Raw genomic sequence first — 20,424 nt, 5'->3', positions numbered from 1 at the left:
TATTGCATGAATTATAATACCCATTTCACGGTTTTAAATGTTTTACGAACAGGTATAGATTTGCAGTTCAAATAACAAATCTCTTCAAATACCGGTATTTGTTGATCTCAAGCAGTTTGCACCTAAAATGACAACATTACCCAGAACGAGAAAGGAATGGAACTGGACAGGCAAGCTGACTCTCTTTAACACTTCATTATATATATAAGTGCAGTCTAAACAGGTTTACCCCAATTTGGCTGTTAAACAGATTTTATCCACTAGCTATTCAAATATATTTAACTGTTACACTCTGCCAGCGTATGTTTAAAAATGCACTGTATCCAACATTGCTATAGCATTTTGATTTCAAGATCACGTCACGAACATACTTTGGATTAAATATTTTCTAAACAAAGTTGTTACGGAATGAGAAAAGCAGACACAAATCAGGCACATCCTATATAGACTTCAATTTGCTAAACTTACAGGCGAAAAGAAAGTGAAGGGGTTAACCTGCACTGGGCAAAATAAACAAACACTTCCAACAAACACTAACAGAGAGAAAAAAAAACACACAACAACAACAACAACAACAACAACAACTGACAACGGGCGCGCAGTGTCTTCTGGGAATAGTAATTTATCTGTTACATGCTGAAAGGTGGTTCCAAATCAGCAGAAATGTGGACAAAAGCTACAAATCCTGTCATCCGCACATGTCAGCAACATGCTGGCATCATACTTAACTTTCTGTCAAGTTTTTAAATTTGTCCTGCCATTATGATGGATTTCTATATCATTTTTCTTTTTTAAATCTTCAGAAAACATAATACGGAACCGAATTATGCAATTTCCATTATTCAGCACTTCACTCATAATCGAGCACACAGTAGCAGGGCTTCAGCAGGGGGTGGGCGTGTAGAAGTTGCTTCTCCAATTAACCAGGGCTCAGACTACGTCACCGGGCCTTGCTAGTACTGTGGTTATAGAGATAGGAGTTTATAAAACAGAGGCTTGGATCCCCTGAAGAGCCAGTACTGCTGTTAATATAGGAATGTTGAATCTAGTGTTTTGATTAAAATGTCATTTTTTCTTGCATTTTAGACAATATTTGAGTTTAATTTAACATTATAATATAACAATGCTACACAATTATATATATAAAGTCTGGTTTCCTTGTTTTGTTTTCTTTGTATTACAAATTGCTACCACATCTTGCTGTCTCTCAGAATAATCACTTTAATTCTAACTATAATCTATAAGTTAATTTGCTAAGCAGGGAATGCATTTAATTATTGGACCACAGGATGCATTTTTCTTGACTTAATTGGCCCAAAATGGGCTGCCTATGGATTTGTGATCAAATCAGACCTGTGGGTTTAAAAATCGGAGAAATTAGGATTGTAAACTAATAAACAAAAGAACCACTTCAATTCACGGTTCGGGAAAGACATTTCAATACACACGGTAATGTGCCCAGTTAGAAAGAGGAAAAGGCTTTGAGCTCTGCAAACTTCAAAACACAATTATTGCACAAACTAGATTAGGATAGACTGAATCAAATATTTTAGGTCACAAATAATATCAACTGTATTGCTCCAAGCATGGCTTAAAACTAATCTTGTTGACACTGCCTTAATATTGTTCGAGCACAATGTGGCAAGATAATTCCTAAAATGTGATTCATCATGTACAGTATGTGTTAAAAATGATAGTGGGTGTTAATCTGCAATTATAATTAGTATAGCTTCAAGGACTACAGAAGCTGACTATTTCTTCATGTTATATAGATTTCTACCATTGATGGGAGGGGATGGGTCCCCAAAGCAATTTTTTTGAATTAAAAAAGGCTGCAGTGGTGAATAATGAAAAAAACACCCAAAAGGATAGCTGGCAATGTAATCACATTTTCCATGTGACCCTTTCAAATTTACTTAATGTGGATTAAGTCGCCCGAGGAAGTGTCATTCCGTGAGCCAAAAAAAGTGGTTTCGTCTTTCCTCAGGCATTCGCCCGTGGGATTTCTTCAGAAATTGTTAAAACAAAAACATTGTGTGTTTGCTCACAGCAATCCAGTACAACACTGACAGGACCATCTCAACTGTCACTTTCTGCCATTTGAGATTCATTTGAAAACGTGTGATAATATGTGTCAGGCGTATTTTATAGTTTAAACAGAGGAGGCAAAGATTATATGATGCTATTTATTAAACATAGGGACACTTTAGGTTGATCTAACTTCAATGTATAAGGATAAGACTCAGCAACACAAAGATCTTGGGTTTGACATTAGTCAAATATTAACAGTATACAAAACAAGGACTATTTTATACCTGAACACTTTCCTGTCTCAACTGACCATCACCCCACAAACTCTAAATTGTATGTATGATGTCTGCACTCATTCCAAATGGTTCTACATTTGTTTGCTCCAATATTAAGATATTTATTCTCGGAGAAGACATTGTTCTTTGGACACTTGCCTGTGCTACGTGACTCCAGAGAAATGTTACTAACTTTTCAACTTAGTACCAGATACTGAACCGCAGAAGGAGGTGGAACCAGCAGGAAGATCTATGTGACCTGGTTTTCCTTGAATCACTAATACATACAAATTGCCAAGACAACAAGGCCTTCTCCACGCAAGTTCAAAGACGCAAGACAGCAGTAAACATATTTAAGACTATATGCATTCTCTGTATTGGTTGCCGCTTGACCATTGCAGTAACCTTCAGTATAAGTCGTTTAGGAGCTACTGGTAAATCATTTTTCTTCCTCCGTCGTTACATTCACTTCATTAGCAGCCAGAGTAGCAGGGAAACGCTCTAATTAATTAGCACTAATCAGGAAGAACTGTGGTCAATTGACAACTATGGAGTCACTATCTTCTCTACACAAAACAAAACAGATTGAACGTTTTCCTCTCTGGGGCAGGAGCAGGATTCATCAACAGACACAAGGATGCAAAAAGCCAATAGATGAGGTGTAATTACAGATCAAGTGCATATATTCTGCTCTATGGGAAATCTGAAAAGGATAAAGTAGTACATAATTCTGTTCCAAAATGCCTCATAATATTATTCATCAGGAAACAAGACTACATGCTGGCGTTACGAGGGTAGAGAATGTAAACTCTAGAGCACCCATTTTCCACACAGTGTATTTTTATGAACTGCAGGAATCTTAATTAAGTAACAAGTCCTTTGCAACTGCTGCAGCTGAAAGGGGTTGCAGTAATGGACTGAGACAGGCTAATTCTGCTGATGTGATAACCACCTTATATGGACGTTCTTAAACACTGTCCTGAAATGATTATGGTTTGGTTTGCACACTACAAATTACTGTTGTCCTCAAGCATAACATCATTAGATATTGAATACATTCGTTAAATCAGAACAGTTAGATAACCACTGTTAAGTTAATTAACAGGGACCACCACAGTTGCAAGGAGTACCGAAAAATGTACTGCTTTAAAAAAATAGGGCTGATTTTCAAAGCCTTTTACTCCAAAGACTAAATTACTAATTTTTTTCAAAAGATGATAACTCCTATTAAACAAGAATTTTAAGGCAGTTGAAGTAATAATTAATTTTTTTTCAAATGGTTGAAAAATATTCTTGTTACATTGTGGAGTAAAAAGCATTGAAAATCATCCCCAGTGTGTTTTGCCCTTTTGGTACAAAATGGTATAAAGTCAGGATGGAAGCTTGTAATAAGAGAACATAAGTTTTTCCAACTCTATTACATCAAAAAATGCCGTCACTTTCTGAAATTCAGAGATTTCCCATCAGGCAATTTCAGTATACATTCTTCAGGACATACTTTATACATGTTTAAACAAACACTGCAAATCAGAGGCACATACAATGAACAGTATGGACAGGATGAAGACTTCGAACAAACAGACTAATGAATTTAATGAATAACTAAACAAACAGATAATGTAAAGAAAAAACATTCAGGCCCACAGGCAGTGCTAAAAAGGGCCACAACATATTGTAAAAGATGTATTACCCTATTTGCCATATTTAGCTCTGAGGGATAACAAAAGCCATGTTTTTTAATTTCTCACCAAAGAAACATTCATGAAAAATCCAAACAAGTCTCTGAAGCCAAGACTTAAGAAAGGCAATGTAAACAACCCTATGTGGGGGGGTGGGGTGGCTGTTAATAATCCCAATCACCAGAGGACTTGTTTACTTGTCAGGCTGACAGTCCCTCTCACCTGAATAGGCCCAGTAGGGATCTCCAGATGCCCTCCTCCTTCTCCCTAGCCGAGCAGCTCTTCCAGGCTGCTTTCCTTGTAAAGATCCAGGCTGGCCTCCTGTCAAAGCTAATAAAAAGAAAACAATGTTAGACAAATACATTATATAGATTTAAATTTTTTCTTTTTTTTTTTTTTTTAATGAAAACCAACTGGCGCATTTAAAAACACAAGTGAAAAACTATTTTAAATGTAGCAGTCAATAAACCTGTATTTGTCACTTAATTCTCTTAAGACACTGACATGCAAAAACACACAAAAAGCTTTTCATTGGAATTTAATTTATTCACTGCACTGAAACCTCCAGTGCTTGCAACATACAGTGCAGGCCAAGTAATCTATCTTCACTCATGCCAATGTATTTATTTTTAACAGTATGAAAACACAGAGTGGGATGACAGTTTATTCAGTGCCAATTAATTTGCTTTATTGTTCTTTTAGTTACTATTTATTTTTAACACTTATGAATCTCACTGCACATGTCTGTACATAATTCCATTTGTCAGTTCCAATAACCAGCCCAGTTTACTTTGGGATACTCTGATGTGATGAGGACTGAAAGTATTAGGCTAAAGTCACTTGAGTAGACGTCAGTTTACTCTGAAAACAATGCAGTGTGACAGTACCTAGAGTTACTGCCATTTTGTATTTCACAGCACACAGAGGGACCATTGCACTGAAAGGGACAAACACATTACTGCAGGAGATGAAATGCAAAACACAAAGCATAGTTTTATAGCATAAAAACTATAGTACAAAAAAAATTTTTTGTATAAAATATTGGACCTCTTCTAGAGGAACAAAACACTTTCAAGGGCACAATACAGTACATGTGACAGGGTTTCTTTTTAGAGTCAGCAGATCTAACCATGTGTTCTTATAATGACACTGTCCCATCTTTTGGTTTTTGTTTCCCTCAGCTGATTTTTTGGGGATATAAGCTCCAACGTACCCGTGCATGCCAACGAAGGCACATTCTATGGCTTTTCTATGAATTACATTATTCATTTCCAATGTTCTTAGAACAGAAAATGTAAGTATGCCATCCCTACTGTTTTAAAAGCTCCTGCCCTACTGTGAAGCAATACATCTGGTTTGTCTCAGTCTTGTTGCTCATTTTTATTAAATCTGTCTGCACCACCAAACCCCTACTATCCCTTTCTAAAAAGAATATTGTACACTTCAGACACATTCTTTTAATAGGCCTTAAAGAATAATAATAAAAATGTCTACACCATTATTTTGCACTCTAAAAATAAGCTCACCCAAAGCCATTAGAGTCAACCAGAAGAAATGATTAATATTATATTCGTTAAACAGTTGATAGTGGCCATGCTAACTCTTTTAATACAGGATCCTGTCTACACCCAGTTTTATAGCTGGGTGTTACCAATGCACACCATGGTGAAATGAGTTGCCCAGGATCATACAGTAACGGGGCTCAGCTGGCATTCAAACTACAATCGACCACTGCTAAGCAACAATTCTCTGCAAGAAATAAATAGGTTTTCAATCTGAAGCTAATGTAACCGGGGGATGGGATGCTTCTTCAAGAAAACAAGGCTACTTCAGACTGTGTTTGAATATTAATTCCTTTATAACTCAGCACTGTACATCTTTCATTTTCAAAATAAACGTATTGAAGCTTTTAGAAGACACCAGGATATAGTTTGTAGTCTTGTAAGGATAAATGTATGACGACTTTATATTTGCATTTCAATAATAACATTAACATGGTTAGAGCAGCATGACAATAATACTGAGACCTGTAATTGGGAAAACATCATAATGCTTTAAAAAGTCAGCAATTTACTGATTAGCATAAGTGTTATCCAAATATAGATCCCCAAATTATACCGTTGGTTGGAAATGTTTAGTCGGCTAGTGACATAAACCTGTGTGGGTTAAAAAAATAAAACAAAATGAGTTGGACACAGAATGACCCTCCATTAACTGGCCAGGTAAATCACGGGCAAGCTAAAGTATTACGGCACCAAGCTCATGGGGGATGAAAGGGAATGTAATCCAGGCCTCTCTAATTGAAGACTGCCAATTGTGCTGATTCAGCATCAGTTGAGGCCAGCAGTGCACTTATGCACAACAGGCTGGACTGCGACCAGCTAGATCTCCTTCAGCCCCAAAGTTAGCCAATACAAAAAAAGTCACCTTTTTTGCAGTGCTGTAGCCAGTATATTATTGAATACATTTATAAACACTTACAAAATCAGAGAAGAAAATGAAATACAGGACATTAAAATGTCTTCAGAAGTACTACAAAAGAAATGTAATACAAATGGTGCTGGCTTTAATAGTAAGTTTATTAAAGTCTTAATGCTGAGCATTTCAGTACTAGGTATGAGTGTTTGAGCTATCCAGGGTTCTGTGGCACAACAGCATAGATAAATTAATATCCCGGCCTCTGCGCTGTAGATGGTATGGTTGCTTTGCAGTAAGACCAATGGGGTGAGTTGCTGCATAAGGATTGTGACAGAGAAAGAATGAATCTTGGTTATAAATCTCCCTCCCAACCTGTAAGGCTGCTTCATAAAGGGAACAGAGTGCCCCGAGTAAAAAGTATTTCACCACAAGCATTACAGCACTCACTCTGGACTTTTGACCGTGTCTGTGTTTTGTGTGTGTTTAATACTGTGTTTATTATTTCGGGACTGAACCCCTTGTTTATTAAACCATGCAATACACATCATTGTGTGCCAGCCCTCCATTTTACTATTGTCATCAGACTGTGGATTATAAATAAATCACCATTTCACCAGTACTTTTTTTTGGTCATTGTCTTGAGCACTGCATCACCTCTACACCTGCGCACTGCAAACCACTTTGCCACAAGGAGTGATTAGGTATTATTTATTTCCGTTGGGGGTCAATGATCATGTAGCTAGTGAGAACATTGATTTTAAGCCTTGATTAGTAATCTTCTGAATAGAGACACAACACACAAAAAGAAAACATTTGGAACATAGTTATTTTATACGGATTATTATTTTTTTGATTTGTCATACATTCTCAAACCTTCAAAGTGAAGCCCAGTTTGGTAACAAACAACTGTCTCAGATAAAGTACTCCAACAGCCAAGTCCTTCACACAAGATTCTGCCCTTCCAAATCAATAGGTCTACCTCTCTCAATGATAAGTCAAGAAACTATTGAATCCTTCATCTTAAGTAAGGATTACAACAGAGAATCCATTTTACATACACTTAACCTTCATTTGTTGTTTTCTTCTTTTATTTTGTTGCAGGAAGGACACACACACACACACCTACAGAGTAATGACTGAAAGCGATCCAGGGCAAAACGTCACTCGAGTGACATATCAATTCTCATTAGCATTCTTTAGATCTCACTCCAATACCTTCAGCTGAAGGACATTCATGTTCTGACACAGTAACACAGTCTGCTTTACATTCCTGCAAAATAGTCGAGGTAACATCTGTCAGCATCAAATAGCCTGAATTTTCACAGATGATGTTAAAGTGACAGTGCCCCCTTTCTGACAGACTAATGTTAGGAATACTAAACATAGAAAAAACTGACAGGTTCTGCCAAGATCTGAACCCTACCGTGGTGCAGCAGTGCACGTATGACAAAATGTTGCGTCTACTATCATGATAGTATGTACAATATCAATAAAAGACAGGTGTGGTTTGAAAGCTGTCATATTTATGTGTAGTTCATATTTTGACTCCACGTTTAACCGTTTAACGTCATCAAGTGAAAACCAAGATACTGTTCTGTACAAAAGTAATCAAGTGAAGCAACAACAGGAAGTGCAAGATGTCTCCAGTTATCTTCTTTTAATAGCTGATAGTGGGTGCAGAACTGAAGCAAGACAGCAATAAAGTTAGCCATTGCTATCCGATATTCAACACAAATGTTAATCATCATATCCAAGTCAAGAATACATTTCACAGACATCTCCCTGCATTTGTCAAAACATGCTTCGATTTTTCCCAAGAAACATTAACGTAAATGTTAAAGCAGATTTTCCAAAAACATGAAACAAAGAAGCCTGTTATTGAAGGGTTATCATCCAGGCTACTACGTTAGGAATTAACGATGAGCCTCCCTTCAGATGCATCAATGCCTCAGTGATCTTCAGTATTTCCAGGAAACTAGTCTATTAAAACAGTTTTTAAAACGTTATACTACTTGACTTGCAAAATCAATACAGAAAAACAAGAATAAAAATGTCAAAAACATAGAGCACAGTAGTAATGTGCGCCCTTGAGATATGTACAAAAATCTGAAGCATTTTGAAATACAGTAATGCACTGTGAAACGTATTCTTTCAGTGCAATTACACTTTTAATAATAGTACTGCTTCAGTTCTCTGGGGAATGCATTTGTTATTCCACTGTGTCACATCTTGTTAAGGATAACCAACTAGATTCCATGAATGTTACATTGCACATACAAATTAAGAAAGGGACTGAGGAAAATGAACATCTCATATAGAAACATCCTAAATGAGGAATTAAAACCAACTTCCAAGAGACAGAAATAAGATGATTTGTAGAAGTTGCCCCGTAAAGTGTGCACAGTTCAAGCAAAGAGGAATGAAATGAAGCGAATGCAGAGCTACACCAGAGGATCTCGAAGGTCAATGAATCTATAACGATCTACAGCAGATGTGGTTTTGAAAGAACTAAAGGGAACACGATGGGTATCAACTACTTTACAGAGTAGCATTACTGTCAGGAACAGCGGTCGTTAACATATAGTTTATCTACCATGGCAAGTTTTACCACAGCAAGAAAAATGCACTTTAAATTATTCTATTAAAACAACCAATTTTGACTTGCATGTAAAGATGCTATATTACAAGGGATTCAGCCCCCAAAATGTATATCATAATACTACAAAATCCAACAGGCATATTAAAACCAGAAGGAAATAATGTGTATGATGCGCAATGACTCTTGGGTCACATTTATAATGTACATCCGAGATAAATAAAGCAGAATCTGAAAAGAAAATCAGCCAGTTGTGATGCACTGCCGAGCATAGAAACTTCATGTGTGGTATATTTACTTTACCAGTACCAACCATGACTGTTCATTATAGGGTTATAGTATTTATTTTTGAAGTACTGAGTCGGAAAGGCTAAATATAACACATTCTCACAAAGTCTTCTGGACAGGACTTTAACATTTGTTTGAAAAAATATAGCAGGCAAATATATTCTCTTTTTTGTTTTTAAACATACAACTGAATTCATGAATTGAACATTATTCCCTTAAATACAAATTCCCTGGTCAATATAAAACTAACCACAGCTGGAGACTAAATGAGCCAAAAAAACCTGCAAGGACTAGAACCTTGGCAAAAATCTGAAATATGTATCTCTTCCGGGATGTATCAAGTAAATATTTGAAAATAAATTACATTTAAAAAAACCTGATACATCAAGTCTGGTGAAATCAAGTAACCTGCTAATATTCCTCCAGCGACCAATGATGCTCCACATGATGATTTTTCCTGGCGACAGCCATCAATTTGTAATATAATAACATAATTGGAAGTAATGATCACAGCTCTTTAGGGAGAACCTGGAGGTACCATAAAAACTATTATCCCATTTTTACATTATATAGTTTTCTTTGAATTGTTAAAATTCAAAACCTAGGGACCATCTGGCTTTCTTCAAAGCAATAGGGTATTATAATGCAATTATAGTCCTCCAAGGCTAGTTAAAATGCTTAACAAGAATTGTAATAACTAGAGATTAAGCAGCTAAAAGTAACTAAAGAACTATGGAGACATTTGTTGCCAAGTCACCTAATGAACTCTAGGCCATCTTGCTGGAAGGAATCTAGATTTTAAATGCTGCTGAACTAGAAGTCACCTGCACATCTCTCTTAAAAGTATTCATCTATTAGCCAATACAGCTTAGATTGGAGTCAGTAATTAGTGACTGCTAAGTGCCAACCAATTTCAGGTACCAGTACTGTTTAAAGCGGTATTAGATACCCCTCACATCCACCTCCCCCTGCAGGATGTTAAGGGTCACTGAACTGTCAGCATGGTCATGCCTTGTATTAGGACCTATTTCGCATCCATGAAAAGCGGGTGTAACTTCCTGTATAAACGACAACAATGCAGATCATTCATTCATTGCTTTGCAGTCGGTACAGTCCACACAGACAGCAATACCACCAGGAAAGGGAGGGGAGACAAAGGCCAAAATAGCACACTTCATAACTTCATGATTTACATACAAATGCTAGACATCTGGCCACGGTAGTTAGCGAGTCCTGAGTCGTTAACCTGAGGCTGAAGGCTTGTACAGTAGAGGCAACGATGCAGACGTTTGTCATCACAGAACTCCTGGCAGTAGACTTATCCCTTCATTATACAGTCGCTCTAGCGTCTCATCATTACCAAAAGGTTGGTTTTTGAGAAATGTCATGCTGGGATTCCTCGCATTCATAGACAGGACCACAAGCACATTCTGTCCCTTTAGAGCCATAAGGCTCAGCATGCAATCTGATTAACCACCGGAGAAGGAACTTCGAAAGGCTTGGCGACAGTACTGCTCTGGAGTGTGCACAGCAGGACATATCGGGCCTTAAACAGAACAGAGAGCAAACCTGCAAGAAGCAGACACAAGCCGTCGCACAGCAGTGTTTTAAAAGGCAAGCTGCATATCGAGGCCACTCTGCAGTGGTTTGGTATAGGATTGTTGTATTATTAAACACCTTTAGTTACCCATCTGAGTATTCCTAGTATGAAACAGAATGCCAGAGCAATGAGATCAAATGCACTACTTTCTTAAAACTCTGAAGTGGAGTGTTAAGTGAAGAGCTCTATCCATTTCAATTCCAGCTCCACCTTGTATTGCCTTCTTTCATGTTCTACTTCTCACTTGCAAGTTAAACATGATTAAGAGAGAATAGAGTTGATGCATAGTATTGAGATAATTGTCCCACTCTGTTAAAAAAAGCGATCATTTTGCAAATTACCTTTAGCTTTTTTTTACCAGTATGATTAAATACATGTTTAAATATAAAAATAATCTGGTAAAGTAACAACACAGCACATCTGTGTCAGACTCTGCAAGGTATTACCAATGGTTGCATCACTACACAGGGAATTAATTAAAAGCCTATTCATTTCTTTACAACAATTAAGCCTGCTATCCTTGTACCTGTTTATTCCAGTTTATGAACACTGAACCAAGTTCTCCTTGTTAAAAGTAAGTAACTTCCTTCCTTGACTGTGCTTTTTTATTAATTTTTTGTAGACGTTTTGATAAAGTAAACCTTTGCCAACAAGGTCACCTTTACTATAAAACAAACGCAAGCTTCAAGTCTTTCCCCACATAAATGTTCTTTCTATAATTTTTAGACCTTAAGGTATGGAACATTTAATGTCATGGGATATTCACCATTATTACTCCTCATGTGCATACCTTTAAATTAGCTCTCCAAACATTACTTAGTTCTAATTAATTGGACTGAACCTCAGAGGGTTTAACAAAAAGTGCCACATCATCAACGCTGGATAGAAATTGAGAACAGGCAGTAGTTCTTCCTTTCTTTCTCTTTTCTTGGCGCAGGCTCTGGCAGCATTACCAAGAATGAATGAGCTTGAGGGCTAGAAGTGATGATATGTACCTTTTGTCTGTTTTTTAAAAACAAATAGAAGTGAACAGGGAAGCATAACTGATCAGTCTTTAAATGTCTGCCTGAGTGAAAAAAAAGATATTGAGCCTGTAGGTTGGCCTGCTTACTATCCATCTTTAACTCCTCTGCCCAGTTAGATGAAATCTCAACACGCTTTTTAGTCTAAAAAAAAAAGCCTAAAAAATGTTGTTGCAGTTGTACTGCAACACAGCAGAGCAGCAAAGAATTGATTCCAACTGAAAAACAATTGGAGGGAGTCAGACTGATTCAGAGAACACAGAAACCTTGACCTATAATAGAAGACCTTGGCCTACCTTTATTAAATGATGAAATCTGATTTATATATAGCTATCAAAAACTGGAAGTTCATCACATTTTGCTGTGCTTATCCATCCATCATTAATTTGACAACAATTACCAATCTGCCTAAAGCCGTATTAGACAAGGTTAAAGGTAGGAGGATTTTTATTAACAAAGGTTTTTTTCCATTGGCAACAGCAGAATGAAAGAAAGACAAGTCCACCTTCTCATTCTTCTGAAACTAAAACCGTGAGCAATAAATATGTCTGAGAAAGAAAGCAGAGACGTTTGAATTTAAAAGTGTCAGAAATATATAGGCCTATTAACTCAAATTAGACATTCGTGAAGAAAAGGCTCTGCGCTAATGGCTCACAGCAGTTTCCGATAAAGCAGCTGTGTGGTGAAGTGAATCCAACTAATAAATGACTATCGCCAGTGCAACATATTTTTAGCACAAGACAAAACACACCTTGGAAATATTTCTCTAGACACCCAAATCTAATTATTCTTTAACAAAATTCTATTAAAAAAAGTCAGCTCATAAAACAAGGATGTACCTATCCATCTTTCCATAAAGGAAATTGGAGTTAATTTTCTATTTGTAAGATGCATATTCCTTATGACTAATTCTTTAAAATAATTGAACTACATTTTGTGTACATCTTTATGGAACCATAAAATAGCCTCTTCTTTCTTCAATAGCTGGCTATAATGAACAGTTATCATTAGTTTTTAATACTGTAGGAGAAATGCAATTGTGCTTTCCCATTATGGAAGCAAACAAACCTTGGCCTGCTTTTACAATTTTAAAATTTTAGTAAATGCAAAATGATAAATCACCAGAGATGTAGTATCTTAGATTAACATTTGAGGAAAACTAAAAAAAACTAATACAAGACTGACCTCCCCAGCACCCATTCACATTGTATGAAAGCACTAAAACGCATCTCTATATTGGAATGTGTGTCTCTCGGGCTTCACTATACTGTACTAATCATCTTTGAAGAAGCCATTGGAGAAGGAAAAGAAATGCTGAATGTACTGTACTTCTTGTACAGGAATGTGTGTGCTCCCCTCTCAGCCATTACCACCACCAGAGCACCATTCCCCATTCATCAAAAACTACATTCTGGTACAGTCGAAGAAAATTGAATTCCAGTCAGCATAATTCACTTTATTTGATTCGATTTTCTGTTTTTCCTTTCCCTTACCTGATAAAATGCTTTTCAGACATAAATAAATAAATAAGGAAAATACATAAAACCATAAAATCTCGAGCCGTTATTCATTAAGAGCAAGAACAATTCTTATGATTAAATTGTAGGCCTACATCTGAAATAGTTTTGACAACGAATTGAAACTGAATTCCTGAATGTGTCACTGAGTTTCGGTATTCCATTGACACAGATGCTGAATGTTAAATGTTTCATATTTTCTGTATCTTGTAAGCAATGCGTCCGAAAAACCTCAGAGAAATAAACCAAAGCAAGTGTTTGTACTGTAACTTCTACAGAAAGAGCTGGAAACAATTCACCTTTATGAAAAAAATTATACACTTTCCATTGAGTCGAGTGCTTCTAAGACTTTCATCCAAGAATAAGAGTTATGCAAGTCAATTATTTGTAAAGACAAAATTCCTTTGAAGTACTGTACAAAGACTCAAATAACTTTGTATGTCCAGTTGACCATGACAAGACAATGGGTGTGACATAGATGGTCTTCTGCAACTCTACCATAGGAGTTATGGCAAGTCAAATTATCATTTAGAGATGTCTCGAAATCCATTGCAAGACATCTTAAACTGAATTGCAGATATCTCAAAACGAACTCGATTTCAAGATATCTCAAACTTGTTTTGAGATATCTCAAATTGACTTCCTGTCCTATTTGAGATATCTTAAATTGAATTTGAGATATCTCAAATTGACCTCCTGTAAAAATGTTTTGAATGGACTTCCGGACCATTTCAAGATATCTCAAACTAGACAGGAAGTCAATTTGAGATATTTCAAATTCAATTCGACCTTTCTCAAATTAACCCAGATTTCAAGATATCTCAAATTCATTTTGAGATATCTCAAATTCAATTTAGGAGTACATTGCAATGAAAGCACTGCTCACAAGAACACTCTCTTATACAATAAAACAGAGTGAACTGTGGGTAAAATGTTATTTAATTGGCATCTTCATTCAAAATGTGAATCCTTATGTCTGTCTGTCTGTCTGTCACATTCCATATGGTGAACATGATAACTGACCTGAATTTATTTATCATTGTTACTTTTTATATATTGATTGACAACTAGACCTAAAGAGCAACTTGGTGAGGGTCTGAAATATCTCAACTAAAATAAATGTGTCCTTTACTTTAGACGTACACCAAACTGAAAGATTAAGTTCAGGATTGCCTGGCCTGTAAAAAAATAAAAATAAAAATAAAAATACTTGGAGACCACAATAGGGAGACTCAATAAACTGGCCTTGAAGGAATAACTAACCACTGCACATCACCCAAATTGGAATATACTTTCAAGGTCATTTCAAAACAGCAAAAATTTGATTTACCTTGTAGTATGCAACCAGTTACATGGAACTAATGGCTTTGTTTATTTCTGGCTTCTGGGTACAGACTTCCAGAGTTCTTTTTTTCTCTCTTTCTTTCTTAGGCACAACTTACAGTTGAAAAATAAACTGATAGACTTTCATATAACCTTTAAAAGGTCCAAGTTCTTCCTGTCTTCTAAAAGAAAACTCTAAAGGGCTTTCTGAATTAATCTTGCAGTATTCATCATGTCTGCATCCTACTCTCTGAAGTCTGTCTCAAATAATTCTCAAAACCTCATCTGTGCGGTATTAAGGGAATGTCAGCGATGCTTTGATTTTGCTTACAATAATCTATGATGAAATTCAAGTGGTTGTGGTTCAGGCTGTACCTTCCCCAGGGTTTGCAATGACCTAGCAGGAAGGTGACGTCTGTCAGCAATGCAACACCGGTAAATGGAGGTTTAGGCATACAGTAAAAGATGACATAAATAATGACCCTTCTGAGTGTGGTGCCTTATATGTGCAGTGCACGATAAAACAATGCAGACTTAAAACTGGAATAATATACAATAACCTGGCAAGTTTCTAAGACTGCATGTTTTATCAGTGAACATGTTTAACTCCATGGGGGGAAGCTATTCTCTCTCTCTCTCTCTCTCTCTCTCTCTAGAACTGAAGCAAGGTAATGAAGGTTCAGGGGTAGGGGTGTTAGGGATTGGTTACCCGAGAAACAAGTTTAAATCCAGCCCTAACACTGTAAACAAACATGGGCTCCCCCAGAGCCAGGAATCCCAATGCTTACTATAAACTCTCCTCCTTGAAATCCCTGTTTACAAAACAAACTAAGATTTAAAAGGATATTATAAAACATAACCTAGGCGAATATACTTTTGTACAGCAAATGATTGAATTACTGTGCATGCAAGCATTGCCTAGTACTCAATAAGCATTTAGTATTTAGACCTAGCTGTTTTTCCACCCTATAGCAACAATTTCAAGACAGAACACACATTTCCACCCAATACAACAAGGCTTTACAGAAATGCATTACAGGTCTGCCCCTCGTACTGTACATGGTAATCCAACATCAACTTTTTTCATAATCTTCAATAAGTGAAGTGAAGTGTATGTTTTATGCCTGCAAAGAAAATATGCATCTTGCATGCCCTACAGTGCAGACATTCATAACCTCTTTCTGAATTCAGTGCTTAAACATATTCTTTACTTAAGGTGACATGCACACAAAACTATTTACAGGGCAAGAGACTGCAATCGAATTCAGGGACTGGGGAAAGACTGGAGTGCTGCCAAGGTCTGGGTTATATAAATAGTTAGAAATCATTTCATTCAACAGTGCTTTGACAGCATTAGACCAGCAAAATAAACAATTCATATCACTCCTCTAACCCCCCCCCCCCCACCTCTTTTGTCCTCCAGTCCACTGAAAAATAAATTAAATCTATGAAAAAAGTGATAGAAAACAGGAAAATGGTTTTAAGATAATCTATGAAATGTCCTGTTATTCTTTAAAACTTTAATTTATTTCTATAGTTGAAATAAAAAAGACTTATGTATGAGAAATGAAATTAGGTGGAGGCGTGGGCGTGTCTGTCCATGTCAGTTTGTTTTCTACCTCCAAGCAACAAATGTTGTTGCCGTAACAGTAAATATGATTTACTAAACATACAGGCCACAGCTTTGACAAAAGAAATTGGACACATTATGAATTGCATTTCCATAACGGTCACTGAGGTGAACAGTAATTGCAATTCCTACAACGGCCACCATGTACCAGCGCTTCAGGGAATCTTCAGTATGTTCAATTAATTTTTTTAAAGACTGGAAAGGATGAAAGGAAATCAAACATTACTTTGTCAACATTGATATATTCTGCCTAAGGCTGGTGTTTTGGTGTTCAAATGCTATACCAACACAGTAGGAAACTTAATGGCAAATAAATGAATACTAGTCATAGAATCTGCTCAAGCTCATGTTTTACCTATGTTCTTTCAGAAGCAACACACTGCCTTGCTACAGTTTTTTTTTTTGACAAATCATCTTATCAACTGTTCTTTATTTAAGGGTCATTACATTACTACATTACATTATTTTAAAGAGCTGAAAGCTAAGACGCCAAAGACACATTGTCGTGTATTACTCTTTTTCATTATGTAGAGAATGGGTTGTTTTTGCAGCAATAATCTATTGATGAATTTCGGGCCTAAAATGTTTATCGTTAACAGCAAAAGTGTTCTGTTCATTTGAAAAATGAGAACTACAGGAAAAGCCTTTTTAAAAATTTTTAAAAAAAACACACTTTACAGCTCTGCGCAATACTGAACATTTGATAGTGCAGCCAAAAAGCTTAAAAGCCTTTACTTTCATAACATTGTCTAACGCTGGACGGCAGAGGGAGATCGATTTTAACCTGCCAGTCATTATAGCCTGGAAAACAGAATCTACAGTACCCCCTTGCCCTTTCATCGGAGTGAAAAAAGTAATGGAAGCAATCAGCTTTAAGAAGGATAATGCCTCTCTTGGTGACTTACTGTTTGGTTTCACATAGCCTCAGTAACAAAAGATATTGCAACATTACATTCTAACACCACCAATCGTTTTAACTGGTTATAAAATGTGGCACAAACTGACCCACTTCTTTTTCATTTCAGATATTGCTTTCCCCCACAGTTTTACTTGTTTCATTCAAGTAGAAAACAGAAGGATATAGGCTAGTCATTTACAAGGCTTATATTCTTAATCCCTTTAATGTACTGTACATGCATGAAAAAGGAGGTTTGTGCAACAGTGCAAGCAAACGAATGCCTTTTCTTAAAGCCCCAAAACAGTTTGTTATCTTAATAAAACATAATTTGCCTTGCATTCAAAACAAAGTTAAATAATGCTCAGATCAATAACTGGATTGTATCATTGCCTTTAACTGTAATTAGTAGTACTGTTAGCTCAGATTGATCCAGTGTACAGACGAATTGCGAATTATAAAAAAAAAACAAGCATGCAATTTAAAAGTAATCCACCGAACACTCCACGGAGACTGCAAGTTTATTCTGAGACCTTGAACACAGCACAGGCAGTTCTATAGCTTTAAAGATCAGGCCTCTGCTTCCTTGGATAGTCTGTGCCCAATTCCATGAAATCAGAAAGTAAAAAGCAAAAACAAACCGTTTTAATTGACTGATCAGGTCTATTAACCATGTAGACACAAACACGCTTCCTGGGGCACAGTCAATCTACACTGGATTGTATTGAGAGGGTTTTATCTGACAGAGTTCTTTGCTTTCACCTTTATGCAAACCCGGAGCCTTTTGAAAAACTAACTCAAGAACAGAGGGAAGAAGTGGTTGCCCCAAATTTGCTGTGTGAAAGCACAGTGTACTCACGGTGAACCACTGCTAGGGAGAACACGAGAAGATGCTGAGAATGTGCCACAAGCAGAAAATCAAATCGAACAGTTGTCATGACTCAGAACATGAACATGATTCATGAAATGGCTAATCTTTGCCTGCTAGGCCTTAAACAACCTGCTTGTTAAAACTTAAAGATAACAGACATCTGAAACAATCTTGGAAATAAGAATACTATGTGATGTACGTCTAGTATACAGTATACTGTACAAGACACAAAACATGTACTACAAGCTAAACATCTAGAAAGGGTATGCTTGTGATGCTCAGCTGATTAAGAATACCATTTAGTGAAAACAAGTGTACTGTGCCACTAACAACATCAGCAGCAGTATAGATCCCTTGGCATAATGCATCAACTCTACCTACATTCTCAAGTCAATGGACAGGGAACAATGTACTTTTGAAGATGAACATGGAAACAAGTGCTGTTCAACTTGGAATTTCCAGAGAACAAGGCATCTGTGTAACGGATGTTCTGAAAAATCAATATATTGATAGCTGCACAGTTTTAAGAACTCATTGTATAATATGCCTAGGGATTCTATGGTTATGCAATTACATTCAGTGAGCTGGTACCACTTAGATTTTGTGGATCAAGTGTTGCAGGAAAAGCAGTGAATCTCAGGTGTCTAGGAGGAGGTTCCACTGCTCACTGAAAGTACCTAGTATTTATTCTTTATGAGTCAAGAGTGTGTCAAGAGTGCAATGAAAACAAAAACAGCCTGTACTTTGCGGAGACCGTGGTGATTTCCTGACTCAGCATAACAACTTCATAAATACAGGGTTACTGGGGAAACTCGCTGTACAAAACAGGGGCACATTAAAAGAGAATGTAGTAGATGGAAAGGTTTAAGCTACCAGATGGTGAAAGGAAGCAGACAAGTCAAACCAGCCAACTCAACAAGAGCGCCGCTGTGAGTGAAGAGGACAGTGGCAAAAGTCAAGACCATGAGCAGGAAGAGAGAGGAAACTGCCAGAGCCAGCTGGACACTTTGGGAAGGTTGAGTGTAGTTTTTTTGGCATAAAACCTAGAAAGCTAGGCCGTTGAAAAGGCCTAGCGCTCTATGACAAAATACAGAATATATGAACACCCCTATTCTCTCTTTCTCTATATAGCTCTTGTTAGGTATTTAGGTTTCTGTTATAAAGAGGTTATTGCTGGTATTAAAAATAATGGATACTGCAAAAAACTGGGAGACATCCGACTGTAGCATAACAGGTACACTGTAATAAGAGGAGTCTAAAGAGACATTGCAGTATATGTAGGGTTGGCTTTTGTCTAGGCCTCTGTAGTATATCAGGTAGTATAATGTAGAACACAGACTTTACACTTACTCACAGTTGTATTTTATTATTATAGGTATAATATTAAAGCTTAATTAAAATGAAGTACTACTTTGAAATGTAATATTTTTTGTTTTACTTTGAAATTTCAAAGTGCAACAATGTGCTCTCTACATTACTTACAACTTTAAACTGAAAATGTGATGTTTATGACATTGGTACCTTGTATTTGTTTTTTGTTTTTTTCTACTTCAGCGCTATAAATGCTATAACACCACATTTATTGAAATCTAAGAAAAAAAATTAAATACAATACAGAGCTCATTAGAGTTACACATATTGCATTCCTTTGACCTTCACATTTCATTTTATAAATAATTGACTGCGTATATAAACTACTAGACCGTCTAAACATATGCAGTGCAGTGGAAACGTATTTAACCTGACAGCTCCCAATGATGCAAGGCTGTTTTTTGTAAGTAAAGCCATTAACTATATAAGGCTAGGCACTGAAACATTAGATACTGTATGATAGCCATCATTTTACACAAAAGGATCTTCTAAATGATTGGGCTTGATGTTAGTGCCAAAAAGATGATCTTGTACTATAATTAACAAAAAATGCTCTTCTAGAATGTGCTTGATTTTGTCTATTGAGAAGCCAGTACAAAAACAGAAAAAGGGCTTTTGTGGAAGATATGTTAGCAATAATATTACCTTTTCCCTCCTGAATGAAGAACGAAGCATGGAGTATGACAATGAAACCTTGACCTTTCTCTCCATGCTTTCAGCTAAAAGCATCCTTCACATTGATTAATTGTAATGTTTAACAAAAGTTAATTGTGACCAAGAAGTTGACACTTCTATAGTGGAGTACATTGTACTGTAAAGTCTTAGGGCTCACTACAGTGTAATAACTCTAATGCAAATGACATGCAGAAGGAAAGGGTGGTGTATAAGGTCTGGTCTTAGAGCTGGTA

At 36.6% G+C, this 20,424-nt stretch overlaps 1 protein-coding gene across 2 annotated transcripts in view; it reads right to left on the bottom strand.

Annotated features, from left to right (window-relative positions):
• Positions 1–20,424, bottom strand: part of LOC117412375 (receptor-type tyrosine-protein phosphatase gamma-like) — a 177,807-nt gene that overhangs the window by 136,878 nt on the left and 20,505 nt on the right. For both annotated transcript variants that reach the window (XM_058988559.1, XM_058988558.1), the window contains exon 2: positions 4,208–4,315. In XM_058988559.1, the coding sequence (XP_058844542.1) occupies positions 4,208–4,315 (108 nt within the window). The remainder of the gene's footprint in view (positions 1–4,207; positions 4,316–20,424) is intronic.

This window comes from Acipenser ruthenus, chromosome 16 (genome assembly GCF_902713425.1).
Source record: "Acipenser ruthenus chromosome 16, fAciRut3.2 maternal haplotype, whole genome shotgun sequence".
Classification (NCBI taxonomy): domain Eukaryota; kingdom Metazoa; phylum Chordata; class Actinopteri; order Acipenseriformes; family Acipenseridae; genus Acipenser; species Acipenser ruthenus.
This window is presented reverse-complemented; position numbering and strand designations above follow the sequence as displayed.